The 19,841-nt window shown below is 42.8% G+C and overlaps 1 protein-coding gene across 1 annotated transcript; it reads left to right on the forward strand.

Annotated features, from left to right (window-relative positions):
• Positions 1-3,037: 3,037 nt before the first annotated feature.
• On the forward strand, positions 3,038-19,136 carry LOC148103454 (uncharacterized). The gene is made up of 7 exons (XM_087838108.1): positions 3,038-3,099; positions 3,480-3,515; positions 8,082-8,342; positions 8,422-8,667; positions 8,754-8,939; positions 16,465-16,504; positions 18,698-19,136. Exons 1-7 carry the CDS (start codon positions 3,069-3,071, stop codon positions 19,134-19,136), a joined length of 1,239 nt encoding a protein of 412 aa, XP_087694234.1. The 5' UTR covers positions 3,038-3,068.
• The last annotated feature ends 705 nt before the right edge of the window (positions 19,137-19,841 follow it).

Here is a 19,841-nt window from a genome sequence, read left to right on the forward strand (position 1 = left end):
GGTGCAGTTTTCTCTGTGGTGGGGTTGGGTGGACTGTCCCGGGCTCTGTGGGGCCGGGCGGCGCCGCTGCACTGGGCCCCGGTTTGGATGGGCCTGGGCCCCCTTTCCCTGGCGGGTCGCGGAGTATGGGGGTGCCTACTGGGGTCAGCGGGGGAGCTGGCCCCAGGGAGGGGTCACTTGCCCCTCCCTTCCTTCCCTCCCCATCTCCAGCTGCCTCCCTCTTCCCGCTCCACCACAACCACCCACACATGCAGGGCCTTGGAGTAGGGGTGTGTCACCAGGGTGCAGAGGAGGTAGCCCCCCCCCTCTGTCCCCTTCTGGCTGCCTCTGCCTCAATTTTATCCCACAACTTAGACATTCACATTACTCACACTCTCATTACATATACATATAGGATCTTGGGGGTGGGCACGCTGCACGGAATCCAAATTACCATCAGAGTGTACACCTCACCCCTGGCGTCGACCTCTCAATTTTAAATACACGTAGACACTGAGGGCTATCAGGAGGGGCTGTGCGCTTACCTGCTGCTCTCTGGCAGGTAGCTCCATGCCCTCCTGGGTTTTAAATGCACCTTAGAACACACATACATCAACACTACAATGAGCGGGTGGAGGGAGGTTTGGAGTCTTCTCTCACCCCCGTTCTCTGCGGCCTGCTGGAGCGGGGGGGCTAGGAGGAGGAGTTGGCCGTCCGACTGGGGTCTGGAATGTGGGGTCTCCCTGCTGCTGCGGAGTCGGGGCGGTCTGCTTCTCCCCACCGCAGGGAAAAGGGTAACACCACCTGGGTCTGGGTGCAGTTCCCCCCTCCAGGGGCAAAGGTACCTAGACCCGGTTCGTAGAGTACGGTTGGCTGTCTCCACGTTGGTTAAGTGTGGAGTAAGTGCATATGAGAGCATGAGGGTGGGAATGGATGTTTGTATCTGTGTGTGCCTGTATGTCTGTGTCTATATGTCAGGTTGGGTATCAGACGCCACCTCTCTGGGGACATCTCAGGCCCTCCATGGTTTGGAGGCCTATCTCCCCCCACCACTTCCCCTGCCGGGGGCGGACTCCCTCAGACATCGGTGCGTTGGTGGTTCTTTGTGTCCGGGGGTGGGCGTACACACCGGCTCACTCCTTGGCGGCTGCTTATCGGGGCCTGGGGCTCGCTCGGGCCACTTCGGAGGTGGGGTGCCCCCGGCCTCTCGGCCTGGGGCTCGGTCACTCAGGCGCAGCTGGCTGCCGGCGGAGCTCACGGGCACGTCACTGCAACCCCCCCTGGCTTCTGCTCCGCGGCTGCTGGGTGACCCCTCATCTGGGACTCTCCTCAGCTCTTTCTGGGACAGTGGCGCGGCTGCCCCTCTGTTGGTCTTCCTTGGTCTCTTATGTTCTGGGGGCCTCTGGATGTCTGGAGTTTTGATCTCCTCCATACCTGCTTCATGCCCTGGAGGACGGGGCAGTGACTCCCCACACCCTCTAGCAGATCATTACGTGAAGGAACCTTTTAAAAAGACAAGCGCGCTCATGCTCACAGGTGTACACACGCGTGATCACACACACAAACTACACCCTTTTTGGCTCCTACCTCAAAGCACACCCTGTGCTGTCGATCTTATGTGCTGCACAATAATGTTTAATATTTAGTATTTACTGTCATATTCCCATATATCATTGTGATGTTGTTTATTCTATTACTCTCGTTTTCTTCTGCTTGTTTTCTTTTTTCTTTCTCAACAGGTGATCCAGGTGATCGATATATGTATTTTTTTTCCTGCTTATTCTGTTGGTTTTTGTTTTTTGCCCTTCTCCCCCGTCCCTCTTCTCAGCTGTTTTTCTTTCCCTCTTTCTTTCTCCCTTTTCTTTCCCCCAGTCAAGTCTGTCCCGTATTCAGCAAGTGAAAAGAAAGGTGAATCAAATGGACCATTACGGCAAAGCCGGGATGGTCAATTTGGTAAAGTAAATCCGTTGGGCATCTTTCTTCGCCTTTAGACAATAATTCTGATGGCAAAAGAGCCAAACGGGACAGGCAAAAAAACCCAAACTTGAAATCTAGAAAGGAAGATCATCAGGATGAAATCATCATGAAATGAAAAAAAAAAAACTGACTTTACAATCGGAGAGCAACCAGTACTACCAACTGTCAAAGTGGCATATTAAAAAAGAAAGTACTCTTTTTTTACTGCCGTCCATGTTCACTGTACTATGTATAATTGATTTTGTTTCAGATGTGGTTTAACATGGTCAGGAAGTACATTAACAGTTTGTCTATTTTGTGAACGTTCTTATATCCACTTGAATAAATTAAGTTAATATTTACTGACAGTTAAATACATACTCGTGTTCAACATACATTTGATATAAAATAGATAATTATCATCCAAGCATCACTCATGATCTGCTTGCATCCATGTTAGTGTTTAAAGTCCAACATCTCCCTCTAGTGGCCATATATAAACATGTGTGAGGATGGTATTAATGTAAATGTGAATCATAGTGTTCCAGTCAGTCATCAGTGTGTCTCTGCACAGCTGTAATTAAAATGTGTTCAGAGGGCCTCAGTGTCTGAATGGTTCCAGTTCAGCTCCATAACAGCAGCGTCCCTGGTTTGATTCCTTTGTTTCAGCTCATATCTGCCTCTCTCACTGAGGGGGACGTCCACTACATGGACATGGATTTGTTCATCAACCAAACTACAGATCACTGCAACCTGAAAGGACTTCATTTTCTTTCTTTTGAAATTCTTTATTTTCATTGTGAAATAATAAATGATAGGGAGCATCATTATATTAAATATAATCAAATTGTGTGAAAACATTTCTTATGTATAAATGTTTTACCTTCTAGACAAGAGTGGATTTTCTGTATACACTTGTGTTTTCCTGGTCTTTGTTTAAGAGTAGGTCTTTGTTTGCATAGCAGTTTCAAGCCACAGTCTTTTAATTTCAGGGTTTTTCACACAAAGGAAACTGTTAGCTTTCAACTTCTGTCTTTGAACCAATAGAAAAGCTGGTGCTCACAGGAAGAGGGCGGGCTTTACTTGGTGTCAGTGACAGAAATGAAAAGAAGCTCAAATGAGTGAGAAGGACGATGAAGGAAACATCTGTGCTGTGTCTGCTCTGTAAGTAGAATCTCTGTGTTTGTTTGAATTCTTGTACTTTGTCTGCTCTCCTGATAACTGATGATGGAGGAGAAGACATGAAAAACAAATCAGGCTGAATTCAAGTTCAAAACACCATGAGGACCAACAGCAGGTCTGAACTGACTCTTTATCTTTGCTCAGGAGTCGAGGAAACACAGCAGGCAGTTAATAAATGGCTAAAAACTTCATTAAAAATGTACTTTTACTCTTCTACCAGCTGTTTCTCTCCCTTCCCCCCCAACTAAAAAAAAAAAGCATATATATATATCAAAGAGATGAGTTTGTGGGTTTGTCAGCTGTTTGTGTGGAGTTGTTCTTTATGTTCAGCTCAAATCAACCTGAGTGTCATTTCTCTTTAGTTCTGATCTCACTGCTGAGCTGCACAACAAACCAAGGTCAGTAACCTTCTTCTGTCACAGTTTAAACCTGATAAATGCTCACTGATATGACCTGATTGGGTTCATGTTTCACAATGGAGCTCAATAAAACTTTAAAAAGAAACAAACATTTATGAAGCACTGACAGTGTAGACCGAAACTGTGCATATCAGCATCCCCTTTGGTGTCACTGGGTCATGCTCTTGGGGCTTGCATGCCTAATGGCACCACTCATTTGGCCAAAATGCAGTGTGAGTGTGGGAATGTTGCCGACATGGGCACCCTGTGGCTGGGAGAGCAGAGCCACTGACTGAAGTCGGAAATGGTTTGGTATATATAGACTGTGTGTTAAACTTCCAGGATTTTGGGAGTTTGTGTTCAGATGCATAACCAGGAATGCACGGACATGCATAAATATACACCACACACCTATACAGATGCATTTGTATATTCTTGTGTGCCGGCTTTGGTAAACCCACTACAGTAGTGTACATTGTCTTGAGCATTTCTGATCAAATGCACCATAGTAGTTTCTACAATTTCTAGACAGAGGATTCAGCAGCAATTCAGTCCAAATTGGTGCCAAAACTCTGGATTTAGAGAAGTTGCTCTCGCCAAAAAGCAATCATGCATAACCAGTTCAACCTTTCTGCAAATGTGCTACTCAAAGAGAAGGAAATCCACCACCCTAGTTAGATGATTATGCTGTCACCCATCTGGATTATGAACAGCATCCTCCATCAACAAATATGGAATTTCCTGCTGCAGTACTGAAGAATTCCCATGATGGGTTGGAGAGGGTAGCTGTTGTATGATGACCTGGCAACACCTAGATTAGAATTCTCCTGGGCTAGCTGGTATATAATGATATGCTACGTGATTGCTAGCGCCGCAGCTATGTTAGCATAATATAAATAGTAAAGCTGGAGGATGAACTCTAAAGAACGGAGGACTTTTTTCCACTCCATAAAAGTTAACGTGAGGATTCTCAATGGTCAGGGACAAATGTAATCGCATGGCAAAAATGAATAGTGGTAATAAAAACCGAGAGAGGCCGACAGTGATCACTGACTGTTTTTAGGGGCTTTTTAAGATTAAATAGAAGAAGATGCAAAGCATTAAAACATGTTAAAAACACAAAAGCCTTATTAAACGCAGGGTAGTTTGGGCCCAGAGGCATCCAGGACAGCTATGCTTATTTACTTCTATTACCTTCTGTTCTACAGAGGTTGACGGTTTAGGACTGTCCACTATCAAAATTAACCATCATGCTGAGAAAACATGGTGGAAATTGTAAGTGTACGATAACTCAAGGCACACATGGCTGTAACCAGACTTTTAGTCAAACAAACAACAAACTTTAGTCAGGGGAACTACTAAGCTAATCCATTGAGGTTATTCAGTTATGCAGCAGTATATTAACGACTAACTGAGCTTTAAAATGAATAGCGGTAATAAAAACCGAGAGAGGCCGACAGTGATCACTGACTTTTTTTGGGGGGGGGCGCTTGTTAAGATTAAATAGAAGACACAAAGCATTAAAACATGTTAAAAACAAAAGCCTTATTAAACGCAGAGTAGTTTGGACCTGGAAGCAGGATTTGTCAAGTCATCACTTAAAGACCGGATTGCCCTAAAGACTACTGGGTAACAGAGGTCCTACGACAAGCCCAGCGGGACAGGTTTGCTGAAGACTACACTCATTTAGCCCTATACCTTGGTCACTGTTTGCTTGCTCTTGCACTCGAGTATTACTAGGCCACAAGATCAGAGGAGGATGATGGCACAGTTGCAGCAAGCAATTTAATGCAGCTGCTGTTCATTCAAACAAGATCATGAAACTCCTCATTCGTGAGGTGGCTCTGTGGCAACAAGGTTCTGAATGCCTTTTTACAAGGTCTGGAGGTGGTTTCAGATTCTACAGTACTTGGACATGATGCTATTAAATGGCGTCAACACGCCATTCCTGACTGCAAAATGTAGAGGGTTTCTCTATCAAGGCCCAAGACGGCAGCCCTGCATCCAGGACAGCTATGCATATTTACGTCTTCCTATTACCTTCTGTTCTACAGGGGTTGATTGTTTAGGACTGTCTATTATCAAAATTAACCATCACGCTGAGAAAACATCGTGGAAATTGTAAGTACATGATAACTCAAGGCAGAAGGACACTGACACTCAGTTACATTGTTATGGTGGTAGACTGTCCAGCCAGAAGCCCTGCAATATTTTTTATGAAGACTGATTATTCATCCCAAAAATTGTGCAACACCACAACACACACATATACTTGTGTACATGTATACATGACCTCGGGCCTTTTTAATGAAATGCAGTACAGTGGCATCTACATGTGACCAAGTGGTTGGCGGGTTTAGATAAAATAAAACTAATAAAAACAACAACGCCACCTAGGGGAATTTCACCCCTAGGAAATATATATTTATGAAAAATAAAAGCCAATAAAAGAGGCCACACAGATTCAAGGATGCACATAGCGGCAGGTTGGCTCAAATATTAACAGTTTTATTCACACACACACGGAAATAAAAGATGACACCAGACAAGACAGAAGCTCCACTGAGGAGGATAGTGATGGGACTGCCAGACAAAACATTGAGAGACAAAACACGTACAAACTCCAAAAAGCACGTACAAGTTCCAAAATACATTTCTAGCATTAACTAAACTTCCAAAACCTAGATCACTTAAATTACAAAATTGAAAGTATATGTGTATTGTTTGTGTATTTATACACAAACATTCATATATATATATATATATATATTCAAATAATTTAAAGAAATGTTCATTTACCTGTTACTACCACACACCAAATCCAGTCGTTGGTACTTGCTGGCTTGTGTAGCCACTAGGTAACAAAAGCTCAACACTGCGCCCAGCATCCTGGAGCACTTCTGTTGTCGTTTGTACGCGCTTTGTCTGTAGGGACCACTGTAAATACACTTTTATTTATTCCCTCCACATAAAATGTAATAAATAAATCATATAATACAAAAACCAACTATTCACATTTCAACTTTTAACTATTTAAATTTTCAGCTTTTTCCTTTTAAAAATTTAAAGTGAAACAACACAAAACACTGCAAACCACAACACAATTAAATATAAATTAAAATAGGAAAACAAAAAGAAGATGCATATTCTCTGTCATATGGGCCTGCATAAATAAACTTTCTGAATCCTTTATCATCTGCAACTGAAAATAGTTGTGGATGATTACTATACCTTTCTAATGTGACTTTGTTGTCCCTGGCTCTCTTTCTCGCTCTCTTTCCCTCCCACTCTGTTCCTGTGCTACTGCGAGTGTAACTACCGCCCCTCCCCCTCTTCCCAGCATAAAGCACAAGGCTCGCGTGCTGAGTGAAGCGGAAAAAAAGTGCAAGCGAGAGTGTGAGAGAAAGAAAAAAAATAAAATAAAACCATGGCTCGCGATAAGGAGCCGGCTCGCATCATTCACGTCAAAGATCCGGCTCTAAGAGCCATTTCGTTCACAACCGACACATCACTAGAGGAGGAGCCCTCAAACAACGACTAGGCGGGCTTGTCAATTCTCCAATTAAGGTAGGGCGATTTGCCACGGAGAGGTGAAGGCAGCAATCAAACCCTAAAACAAAGGATAAATGTAACCTTAGTCTCCTCTAATTGTGAATGCTAATAAAAATAGTTTTAACAGCTTACCCCAGGACCGAAGGCGCTATACTGCACTGGTGGAGATAACTCGAGCACCTCTCTCCGCAACTCTGGAGTAAAACAGAAATGGCCGTGCTACAACACGGCCGCAAAACTATATTATTACAAATTCTGGTACTTGGAGGTTAAGAGAGAGCCTACCTGTAGCTGTCATGCGATCTACTCGCTTGCTGATCAATCCGTCGTGGTGTGCCAGCATTTACTGCTGCTTTGCGCCAAACGCACGGGAGGAATAGATCCAAGAGACCACCGGCTTAACTTTATACGGCCTGACGCCACCCTGCAATCAATATGCAGGAGGGTTCCCAATTAACGTAGTTGCGTAACTGAGAGCGAGCGCAGGAGAGAGCGAGGGCGGTAGAGCGAGCGAGGGAGAGAGAGAAAAAGAAAGGTGAGTAGCCCATCCGGCTACATACACATGTTTGTGTATGTAGCCGGAGCCAAAGAATTAGCCAGACTATAGGTGGAAAAGAGGAAAAACGAAGTACCTAAATACAATTAAGTATTTAGTTACTTACTTTTAGTAAATAAGTACATACAAACTAATTGTCATGGTCTATGGTGGCAGACAGTTGGGGTTGGGTAAGTTGGACCCCAACACAGGACTAATTGGATAAAGACACACACAAACACACACACACTCACGAGTAAAAAGGAAAACAGGGAGCAGCAGCTAAAAGGAAAAACATGGCAGGTCACTTTGGCATGGGCCACCAGCCCAAGACAGACCAGCAAATATAGTCCATGAGCCATAATTCCATAAACAATCCATAAACACAAAAAACAAATTTTAAACCAGCATTGTTTTCACTGTTGTTTCATCATAAGAAAATATAAAAGATTATACAATTTTTATTTTAACCCTCACAGCTCGTCTGACTGTGAGTCCCAGCAGCTCTCAGTTCTTTAGAAGAGACTTTGTGTCTCTGAGCTGTGAGGAGGGCGACAGCTCTGCTGGATGGACTCTGAGGAGAAACACAAGCAAACGACAGAGGACTCAGTGTGGAGATGGGTGGGGAGAAAGTGCTGGTTCTTCTTGTAACATCACTGTTTTCCAATCAGACAGTGGAGTTTACTGGTGTGAGTCCAGAGAGGGTCCCATCAGTAACATGGTTAACCTGACAGTCACTGGTAAGCTGAGTGTGTGGAGTTAGTGTTGATGAAGCTGTGTGTAAATGGATGAAATGCTGTAGTTTGTCTCTGTGTTGAGGTGGATCAGTGATCCTGCAGAGTCCTGTCCTCCCTGTGATGGAGGGAGATGACGTCACTCTGCTCTGTAAAACAAAGACCACTCCCTCCAACCTCCCAGCTGCTTTCTATAAAGATGGCTCCCTCATCAGGAAGCAGCCTACAGGTCACATGACCATCCAGCATGTTTCCAGGTCTGATGAAGGCCTCTACAAGTGTGACATCAGCGGTCATGGAGAGTCTCCATCCAGCTGGATCACTGTCACAGGTGACACACTCACCTGTCTGTGTTTCTGCAGCTTTCAACATTCACAATGTGACGACAACTTAATGACTGTGTTTGCTTTATTTTAGGGGAACACACCACCACACCTCCACCTACATCCACCTCTCCTCCTGGTTCCACCTCCATCACTCTTCCTCCATCACTCTCTCCTCCTCTTCTCTCTGTGTTGTCATGTGTTGGATCCGTCTGTGTTGTGGTTCTACTGGTGTTACTGGTTCTGCTGGTGAGACGATGTGTTCACAGGAAACCTGAAGGTGAGACTCAGACTTCCTAATCTTTCATGTCTGTGTTTGTTTAGAAGAATGAAGTTCACATTCATTATGATTATACCCAGACAGCACAACAATATACTGTAGGGACTTCTTGATCTTACGCTGATGGTTTTGTTTTGCTGAATAAGCTACACAATGATTATTGTTACACATTATCAAATAGAAATGCCTTTCTAAACAATCTACTTAGATATTTTTTTTAACATTCAAATTATGTACAGCAATTTATATGTTGCGTAATTCTTTAATAATTTCAGCAGAAAAAGAAAATGCTTTAGAAAATGAAGTCAGAGATGACATCACATACAGTGACATCCAAATGTTACACTGTCCGCAGCTAATCAAAAGAAGCAGAGGTAATATTGGTGTTGTTTTTTTGTTTGTTTTTATAGGAGCTTTTGGGGTGGGCTGCAAGGCTACTGTGTGAGGTTAAATTTAGTTTTTTTCAAGTATATGTTATTTGAAATTCTCTATAAATTCAGGAGATTTCTAAAGTCATAAGGGAATAATGGAAAAATAAATTTTAGCTATTTTAGCCATTTCTTTGTCACAAGTGGGTGCCACAGCATGTATCTCCACTGTGTTATGGGGGATACACTTCTTCAATCAAACCAATGCTCTTTCACTTACCCTGTCACTGTGTTAACCACTGCACTAAGAATGGACAGATATCCTGAGAAAACAAGTATTATAATGCGTCCATCCATCCGTCCATCTTCTTCCACTTATCCAAGGCGGGGGTCAAAATGGCAGCAGCCTAAGCCGAGAAGCCCAGACCTCCCTCTCCTTAGCCACCTCCTAGCTTGTCCCAGGCGATAAGCTAGGAGGTGTGGCCCAGGCGTTCCCAGGCCAGCCGAGAGATATAATCTCTCCAGCGAGTCCTGGGTCTGCCCCGCGGCCTTCTCCCAGTGGGATATGCCCGGAACAACTCACCCAGGAAGCATCCTTGTCAGATGCCTAAACCACCTCAGCTGGCTTCTTTTGATGTGGAGGAACAGCGGCTCTACTTTGAGCCCCTCCCAGATGGCGGAACTTCTCACCCTATCTCTAAGGGAGAGGCCAGTCACCCTTTGGAGAAAGCTCATTTCCGCCGCTTGTATCCACGATCTTGTTCTTTCGGTCACTACCCACAGCTCGTGACCATAGGTAAGGGTAGGTACGTAGATTGACCGGTAAATTGAGAGCTTTGCTTTTACGCTCAGCTCTCTCTCCACCACGATGGACCGGTACAGCATCTGCATCACTGCAGCACCAATCTGTCTGTCCATCTCCGGCTCCCTTCTCCCATCACTCACACAAGACCCCGGGATACTTAAACCCCTCCATTCGGGGCAGAAACTCCTGCCTGATCCAGGCTGAATAATTACGCACACCCCACTTTTCAGTTATTTATTTGTAAAAAATGTTTGGAATCATGTGTGATTTTCGTTCCACTTCTCATGTGTACACCACTTTGTGTTGGTCTTTCACATGGAATTCCGATAAAATTGATTCATGTTTGTGGCTGTAATGTGACAAAATGTGGGAAAGTTCAAGGGGGCCGAATACTTTTGCAAAACACTGTATGTCATCTGGGTGAATTTTTTCTTTCATTCTTTGTCATCTTCATAGCTGCCTACCCTTCCTCCATTCTAATCCTCTGTACTTCCAGATTCTTCTTTCTTCATTCATGTCCTATACTGTTAAAATACTATGAATAGTAGATTAAAAAAAAAAAGACTCCAGATCTGAATGTTTTTTGTGTTTGAATTTATGGGGGAGCAGCAGTTTCTATATGAGCAGCTCTGCTATCACTCACAGTGATGTCCTTGTGTGTGTGTGTTTCACTGTACAGAGAGTGATCCAGCTGCAGTCTACTCAGCAGTGAAAACAGGAGATGTCAGTTATGGTGAAATTATCATCAAAGACAAGAAAAAGCAAACAAGGATGAGAGGTACAGCTGCTCTTCTTTGTTTCCATCATGGTTCATGGTTTGACTTTGCTTAAGGCTAAACGGTAACTTTTGATTTTCTGATGTTTGATAGGTCTTGTATGTTCATCATGTTAGCATCATGCTAATATTTTCCAATTAGCATGAGGCTGATTGGAATATTGTGAGTTTTATTGGTTGTTTAAGAAGGTAACAAAAATTCCGTAAACAAAAATGAACAATTACAATTGTGTGTACACAAGGCAAATCGTAAATGCAACCATTTATTTGCATCCATCAATTTTCTCCTGTTCATCTTATTTTGGGCTGCAAAGATGCCCAGACCTCTCTCTTCTGAGATATCTTATTTAACTCTTGTAAGGGAATTCCAATGACTTGCCAAGCCAGCTGAGAGACATAATCTCTCCCAGAGAAATTATCTTTCCACTGTGTCTTGAGTTATTCCAAGGTCTCAAAGCCCCCAAGGCAACAGCCAACTTAGCAATGGTGATACAGAACATGGTCCAGTCAAATCTTCCTTGAACAGCAGCATCTAGGTTTGGTATGTTTAAAAGAAGAACAGATCCAGACGTTAATGAAAAATTACTGTAGGACAAATAGTTGGCATAACTTTTGACAAAAATTAAGTTGCTTCAAGGGCCAGTGTTTCTCCACTTGAAATGTGTTGCTTAAATATGATGATATTAAGAAGGTCCGTGGTTTAGCAGCTGATGCGATTCATCAGTGTACCTCCAATTATAATAACTTCATCCATTTTACAAACCGGATGCCAAAAAAGTTGGGACACTAAACAAATTGTGAATAAAAACTGAATGCAATGATGTGGAGATGGCAAATGTCAATATTTTATTCAGAATAGAACATAAATCACGGAACAAAAGTTGAAACTGAGAAAATTTATCATTTTAAGGGAAAATATGGTGATTCAAAATGTCATGGTGTCAACACATCCCAAAAAAGGCCATTTTCACCACTGTGTGGCATCTCCCCTTCTTCTTACAACACTCAACAGACGTCTGGGGACCGAGGAGACCAGTTTCACAAGTTTAGAAATAGGAATGCTCTCCCATTCTTGTCTAATACAGGCCTCTAACTGTTCAATCGTCTTGGGCCTTCTTTGTCGCACCTTCCTCTTTATGATGCGCCAAATGTTCTCTATAGGTGAAAGATCTGGACTGCAGACTGGCCATTTCAGTACCCGGATCCTTCTCCTACGCAGCCATGATGTTGTGATTGATGCAGAATGTGGTCTGGCATTATCTTGTTGAAAAATGCAGGGTCTTCCCTGGAAGAGATGACATCTGGATGGGAGCATATGTTGTTCTAGAACCTGAATACATTTTTCTGCATTGATGGTGCCTTTCCAGACATGCAAGCTGCCCATGCCACACGCACTCATGCAACCCCATACCATCAGAGATGCAGGCTTCTGAACTGAGTGTTGATAACAACTTGGGTTGTCCTTGTCCTCTTTGGTCCAGATGACATGGCGTCCCACATTTCCAAAAAGAACTTCGAATCGTGACTCGTCTGACCACAGAACAGTCTTCCATTTTGCCACACTCCATTTTAAATGATCCCTGGCCCAGTGAAAACACCCGAGCTTGTGGATCTTGCTTAGAAATGGCTTCTTCTTTGCACTGTAGAGTTTCAGCCGGCAACGTCGGATGGCACGGTGGATTGTGTTCACTGACAATGGTTTCTGGAAGTATTCCTGAGCCCATTCTGTGATTTCCTTTACAGTAGCATTCCTGTTTGTCGTGCAGTGTCGTTTAAGGGCCCGGAGATCACGGGCATCCAGTATGGGTTTACGCCCTTGACCCTTACGCACAGAGATTGTTCCAGATTCTCTGAATCTTTGGATGATGTTATGCACAGTTGATGATGATAACTGCAGTCTTTGCAATTTTTCGCTGGGTAACACCTTTCTGATATTGTTCTACTATCTTTCTGTGCAACATTGTGGGAATTGGTGATCCTCTACCCATCTTGGCTTCTGAGAGACACTGCCACTCTGAGAAGCTCTTTTTATACCCAATCATGTTGCCAATCAACCTAATTAGTGTTAATTGGTCTTCCAGCTCTTCGTTATGCTCAAGTTTACTTTTTCTAGCCTCTTATTGCTACTTGTCCCAACTTTTTTGGGATTTGTTGACACCGTGAAATTTTGAATCAACATATTTGATGTTGATTGAAATGATATATTTTCTCGGATTAAACTTTTGATCTGTCATCTATGTTCTAATCTGAATAAAATATTGACATTTGCCATCTCCACATCATTGCATTCAGTTTTTATTCACAATTTGTTTAATGTCCCAACTTTTTTGCAATCCGGTTTGTAATATTAGGAGTCAAGAAGTTAGAAAACTCAGTTAAAAGTGATTCCGTTGAATTAGAACTGAAACACAATGAAACAGCTTTAGTTAACAAACCTTTTAAATTGTACTTCAGAAGAATTAAAAGATTTGGTGCCAAAAAATAGTGAAAAATAAAAATTCCTGATACTTGAAAGACCTAAAACATGGCCTGACACGTAAAGGATTCCATTTTACATTCACCAGCTACTTATGTGCACCTTACAGTAAGTGGTTGGACACAAGTTTTTATTTATTCTAAATCAAGTTATTAGAATGTGTCACTGCTACAGGTAACAGGTAGCACCCATTGACAACTACACATGTGTCCTATGAGCAGGAAAAGAATGATTAGACAAGATGCGGCTTGTCATTGTGAATAAGCCACCATGTTGATTTTACTTAACTACAGTTAGAAGTCATGTTTTTTGGTTTGGCTAAGAATAGTTTTATTGTTGTGAGAAAATGTTTGCTTAGTCCCCTGTGGTGAAATGTGTTACCTTGTATTGAAAGAAGATGGCAGCTTTGTGGTTGTCCACCTTCAGTTTTCACACAAACACCACGCAGGTCTTTGTCATCCGTTAGCGTTTCTCTGCAGAGGTGTTAAGAAGTGGGGGAAAAAAGTGTGAAAAGCTAACTGCTGTTAGTAAAGTTACTAAACTGCTGTTTGTAAAAGTTAAGACTTAATTGCTTCATAAACAATAATTAAAAACATTTTTTCCATAGACACTGTCTAATACTATTACATTACCATTATCTGCAGTGATTAAAGTGTTTTGTTTAACCCTTTAAAACTGATCGGAGCGGGCATGCTCTGTTTTGCTTAACTACTTTTAAATCCCTGTAGAACTGGAGCCACGTAAGCTAGCGCAATTTTTTTTGCATATGAAACCAGAGGAGTTGTACTTCTTGTAGGCCAGTTGTGTAAAGCCTTATGAGTGCTTAGATAGAGTAGAAAATTGCTGTATGAGAACAAGTCCATTTACCATTTTCAATTTCCTCTTCAGTTCATGTTACACCTGTTTAAGGCATTTCTTGTCACATTACTAAAAGCTACCTTTTTCTGGTTGAGGATTCCCTTTGTCACCTGTAATCCATGATTTCTTATTGTGGAACCAGCATACAATCTTTCTCGGTATGATTGTGTCTCTACAGGCATTCATGTCCTCAGTAAAACGGTTAACCTTTCTGTCAGTGTCCATACTGATCTCGTCTGTTTGCAGCCCAATCTGTTTATTCAAAACAGTCCCTTAGAGCATTGGGAGTATCAGGTGTCCATTTCCTGACAGTGAGTTCAGTTGTAGGCTGTCTCTGCACACAGGGATGGTAACATGCTTACAGAAAAACCAAGTTGTTGTCTGATCTGCCAAGTGATGCTATGAAGCTCTGTAAACTTCTTTAACATTGGTGTACAAAAAGTTCAGAGTCCCATTTTCTCTTGTAGGACAGTCAACAAATTGCATAAATCTAGTAAGGTGGGTCGAGAGGGAACCCTGACTGAAGTCTCTTTATATTATGAAGCGGGCCTCTGGATGTTTAATCTGTATGCTATAATTCAATGTCAGGACCATACATCTTCTCCTTAATAGTTATAGTTGCAGGATTAATCCATCTTTGGTTCACATATAAAGCCAGACCCCCACTTTTTTCTTACCACCAGCTTTTGCATCTCTGTCAGACTGTATGAGAGTGAAACCAGGTACATCCACATTGGAGTCTAAGATGATCCAACCATGTTTCAGTAAAACACATGAAACTGCTATAGAGTTGTCACTAATATCTCCAGCTCATAACTTTTGTTGGGGAGAGCGTTGACATTTCCTATGATGACTGTTGGCAGAAAGCCTGAAAACAGTTGATACTGTTCATATGGACGTAGCGTTTTCAGTGGTGGAAACATTTCATCACTTATCCAAGTGACTTCTTCAGTCTAAGATGACTGCAGGTTTCTCCAACTTTATGAACAGTATATTGCATAATTACTGAAACTAGCACCACAGTCTAAAAATGGGCCATAAGGTCAGTTTCATGGTCATTAATATGCAAATTGTCATGACAATTGATCAATGGCCATAGCTACCTTTCATGGAGAGTTGGGATATGGGTTCAATCACAGCAGAAAGGGCTTATATCTCCACTGCTGAACCTTCACTTTTGTACCAGCACAACAACCATGAAAACACATCTTTAGGTCAGCTGAAATAGGGTGGTATTGTCCAGAAAAAACTCTTCTCAAGTGTATTCTTCTCCCCACAGAATTATCCATATGTACTTTACCAAAAGAAAAGCCTATTAAGATTATTTGAAAACTGAAAGCTCTGCCTCCCATTCTACTTTTTAATACTCTAGGAACAACAAGTAAGCCTGCAGTGTGAGAGTGAAGTGCTCTAATGGGGTGATATGGTACTGCAAGGGCATTAAGATAAGATGGGGCCTGATTATTCAAGACCTTGAGGAACAGGATTTCAAATTAGATTCTGGATTGAACTGAAATGGATATGCCAGTGGAGGGACAAAAGGCTCCCCATCCCTGAACATACCCAGTCCCTTTTGACGTTCCAACAGATGGTCTTTTATGAGGGTCTTGGCTGTCTTCAGGCTCACTGGCCAGTGGAAGTGTATCTACTCCATCATTCTAATTAGTAGCCACTCTACCACCTGCTCCAGGACCAGCAGTTCCCTGCTTTCAGCCAAGATCTGCAAAAGTGGTGACAGTGTTTTTTTTTCGGGGGGAGTAGCCCAAGTGATCTGGAATAGCATTATGGATTTCCTACAGATGCTGAGTGTTGGCTGAACGCTGTGTCCCAGAACCCCCAATAGACACGTTGTTTGGGCCTCCACAGATTGCAAGGGAAGTAGCCACACCACTCATTGTGCTTCAAGCCAATTGCATGCCACTGCCATGGCCTCAAACATGTACATAAATCGTGTCATGGGTAGTGGGGATGGTTGAACCATGAGACCCCAGACTGGATCACAAGTTTTCCAAATACCTGAGTGTAACATGGTTTTGACTTTATGAACTTGTGAATTTTTGATTATTATTAAGTCGTCTCTATTTGGATCTTTGTTTACATTTATATCTTCATGCATTTCCTTAGTATTTTGAGTCTTTAGTTCTTAGCTTCAGTTATTGATTGTTAGCTTATTATCCCTTTCAGTATTTTCTCTTGTTTTCCTTAGTTTCCCTGTTGTTTGAATTGTGTGTGTTTGTGTTCAGACTTTAAACCAGAGCCAGACATCGTCTACTCTTCACTAAAGTACGACTGACAACCACTGACATCCAGCACCTGGTCTCTAACTGGTCCCCCCAGCACCATAGACCAAACGATATGCACATGTTAAAAAGATTTGTATGTATTTTGCATCATCTTTTATTTTTTAACTTGAGTTTTCAAAGTGTATTTTTACTGTACAATCAGCAGTGCGATAAAAACAATGTAATTTTTTATGTCCTCAGTAAGCTCACTGTTATTTATATTTTATTCATGTTTGCTATACTCTGGTCTTGTTGCCAAAGCAGCAATTTAGGTCCTCTGCAAGATTAATAAATGTTTGTTCTCACTTGTTTTCCACGTGTGGTTCTGTGGGTTTCACTAAGGTGTCAGATGGAAAATTTGACTTGTTTGAGTTTGGTTGTGGCTAACCAACACACACCTCTCTTCAGTGCAGAAAAGTGCCAGACTAAAGACAGCAAAAGTGTCACTCAGTGGTTTCAAACAACACTGAAAAGCTACAGTGCACAATGTGTGTGTTTGAAACATTCTGACATTTTACAGCTGTACTATGTGAAAATATGTTGGTATAGAGAGTACATATGGTTCAGTCAGAAGACAGAATTTATTTATTTTTACCAAACATTACTGTTTCTCCCCAAGGAAGACATTTCTAGTATCTCACTCAGTAGTTTAATGCAAATATACTCAACTGAAGCATTTTAGTGTGTTAAGCTACAAACTGATGAACATGAGATTCAGAGTGGACTTCCTTCTTGATCACATCTCCTGAACAAGCTCAGAGTTCCTCCTGTCAAACACTCAGTGTAGCTTGGAATAGATACATTTAAAGATTGCTGCAACCTACTGGTAATGTGTTCATGCTCAATCATCCAGGCAAGGAACTGATTCTGTTCGTAGCGTTTTCAGTGGGAGAAACGTTTCGTCACTCACACTAATTACTTCTTCAGTCTCAGCTCACTGCAGGTTTCCCTACCTTGTAAAATTGACATTTGCACAATGACTGACACTAAATAACTGACTAAGAATTGGCAGTAGGGCAGTATCATGACCATTAATATGCAAATTGTCATGACCGTTGATCAGCAACCATTGATCAATGGCCATGAGTACCATTCACAGAGAGTTGGGGAATGTCTGCAATCACATCACTGCAAGACTGTGAAAGATGTCCCCTTAGGCCCACGGTCTTCTGTGCTGTTGGCACAACACAGGCCGGGACTCCACAGTCTATTCACACCTACAGGCCAGTGGATGGATGTACACATCCTGGACATGAAGGAACGCTGGTTTGAGTGCAGAGTCAAGGAGGCAATTTACGTGAAAAGGGAAAGACCATCTCTGAATTGAGGAGGGGGGCCAGTGACAACATGGCCTTTTGCAACTAGATTTACAGTGGGGATGAAGACTGAGATACAGTATGGTGGATGCAAGAGATGTTTATTTGCCTAAATATCTAACGCCATTACCTTGATTGCACTGACACTGAGGCCAAAGTACAGCTATCCAGAGTAACTATCTCATTAGACCCCACGTTTAATGAAATAAAATGTAATAGTTTAATAAAATAACTTCAGCTTTATCTGAATTTAAAAACAAATTATAGCTATATAGTTATGTCTTTAAGAAATGCTTGCCGTTTCCAACAGATTTGTTGTTTATCTGACCTTATAGGGAAATGTAACTGTGTATCATCACATAGCAAAGAAAGTGCACTCAGTGTTTTTAACAAATATATCCTCTTGAGCCCCTTAAGATGCTGTTTCACTGTCCATGAAGTGAAGCCTTTTATGTAAACACCAGCATGTGTGATAGAAAACCTCTCCATATAAACCATTTCTACGACCACGAAATGCAGAGAAAACAAACAACTGAAAGAGCAGTTGCGTCATTTCGCAAAATGTCCCTGAACAGAAACAATGAAGCCACAAATTCACTCGACTTGATGTAAATGAGCAAACTGCACATTTTCTAAAAACTGACATCTCACAGATTCCAAAACTGAGAGTTTTGTCACACTCTGGTTCAATGAACCAGCCAGAAAAGGATACCACCATATTTTTCATGCTTGATAAACAATAACATGGAAACAGAGTTACGTGTTCTGTTTCTCTCACCAATTATTGCGAAGTGTTTTGAGAGAGTGGTGCTGGCCTACATCCACAGCAACATGACAGACACTCTGGACCCCCTGCAGTATGTCTGACGGTCCAATAGGTCCACGTCAGACACCATCGCTGCTGCCCTTCACTATTCACTCTCCCACCTGGAAAACAAAGACTCATATATCAGGGTACTTTTTGTTGATTACAACTCCGCTTTCAATACTGTCATCCCTCACAAACTCACTCACAAGCTGTCTACACTCGGCCTGCACCCCACTCTATGTGACTGGCTACAGGACTTCTTGACTGGCAGGCGTCAGTCTGTCAGGATTGGCAACAGGACTTCAGCCAGCATTATTACAAACACTGGCGTCCCACAAGACTGCGTCCTCAGCCCCATCCTCTACACTCTGTACACCCACAACTGTGTCGCCTCCAACGAAGATAACACCATTTTGAAGTTCGCGGATGACACTGCAGTGATCGGTCTCATCACTGGAGGGGACGAAGAGGCTTATAGGAGAGAGGTCTGGTCTGGTGTCATGGTGTGAGGACAACAACCTCACCCTCAACACTGAGAAGACAAAGGAGATGATAGTGGACATGAGGAAGAAGAGGAGGCCTCACCCACCGCTGTCTATCCGGGGCCTTGAAGTGGAGAGGGTGAGCAGCTTTAGGTACCTGGGCGTCTACATCTCTGAGGACCTCACCTGGACACTGAACACCACACAGCTGGTCAAGAAGGCTCGGCAGCGGCTGTATTTCCTGAGGAGGCTGAGGAAATTTGGTATGTCGGCCAAGATCCTCAGCAGGTTCTCCAGATGCACTGTGGAGAGCACACTGACCAGCTGCATCACTGCATGGTACGGCAGCACTACTGCTATGGACTGCAAACGCCTACAGAGAGTGATAACAACTGAAGAAGATCACCAAGACACCGCTGCCCTCTCTACCATCGCAGAGTCCAGAGGAGAGCTGTCTCCATCCTCAATGACCCCACACACCCCCTTTGAATATTGAATCTTGAACAATCAAATGACCCCCTTTCAGCAAGCACAAGAGAAAAAACACTCCAGCAGAACCAGGGCAATGCTTTCTGGTGGGGGTAGCTGTAGCTCAGAAGGAAGAGCAGGCCATCCAGTAGTAGACCCCCAACACAGACTGTTCACATGTCTGCCCTCAAGACAAGGTTTAGAAGTGTGAAATCCAGAACATCCAGACTCCCTAACTCCTTCTTCCCCACTGCTGTCAGACTC

Source organism: Neolamprologus brichardi, chromosome 3 (genome assembly GCF_056152115.1).
Source record: "Neolamprologus brichardi isolate AB-2024 chromosome 3, ASM5615211v1, whole genome shotgun sequence".
Lineage (NCBI taxonomy): Eukaryota > Metazoa > Chordata > Actinopteri > Cichliformes > Cichlidae > Neolamprologus > Neolamprologus brichardi.

What these genes read in the sequence shown, in the direction of transcription:
- LOC148103454 (XM_087838108.1), top strand. Translation starts at nt 3,069, where the DNA reads ATGAAGGAAACATCTGTGCTGTGTCTGCTCT. An exon ending in GGTTAACCTGACAGTCACTG is followed by an intron (nt 8,343 to 8,421) that starts GTAAGCTGAGTG and finishes CTCTGTGTTGAG; the next exon opens with GTGGATCAGTGATCCTGCAG. An exon ending in CAGCTGGATCACTGTCACAG is followed by an intron (nt 8,668 to 8,753) that starts GTGACACACTCA and finishes GCTTTATTTTAG; the next exon opens with GGGAACACACCACCACACCT.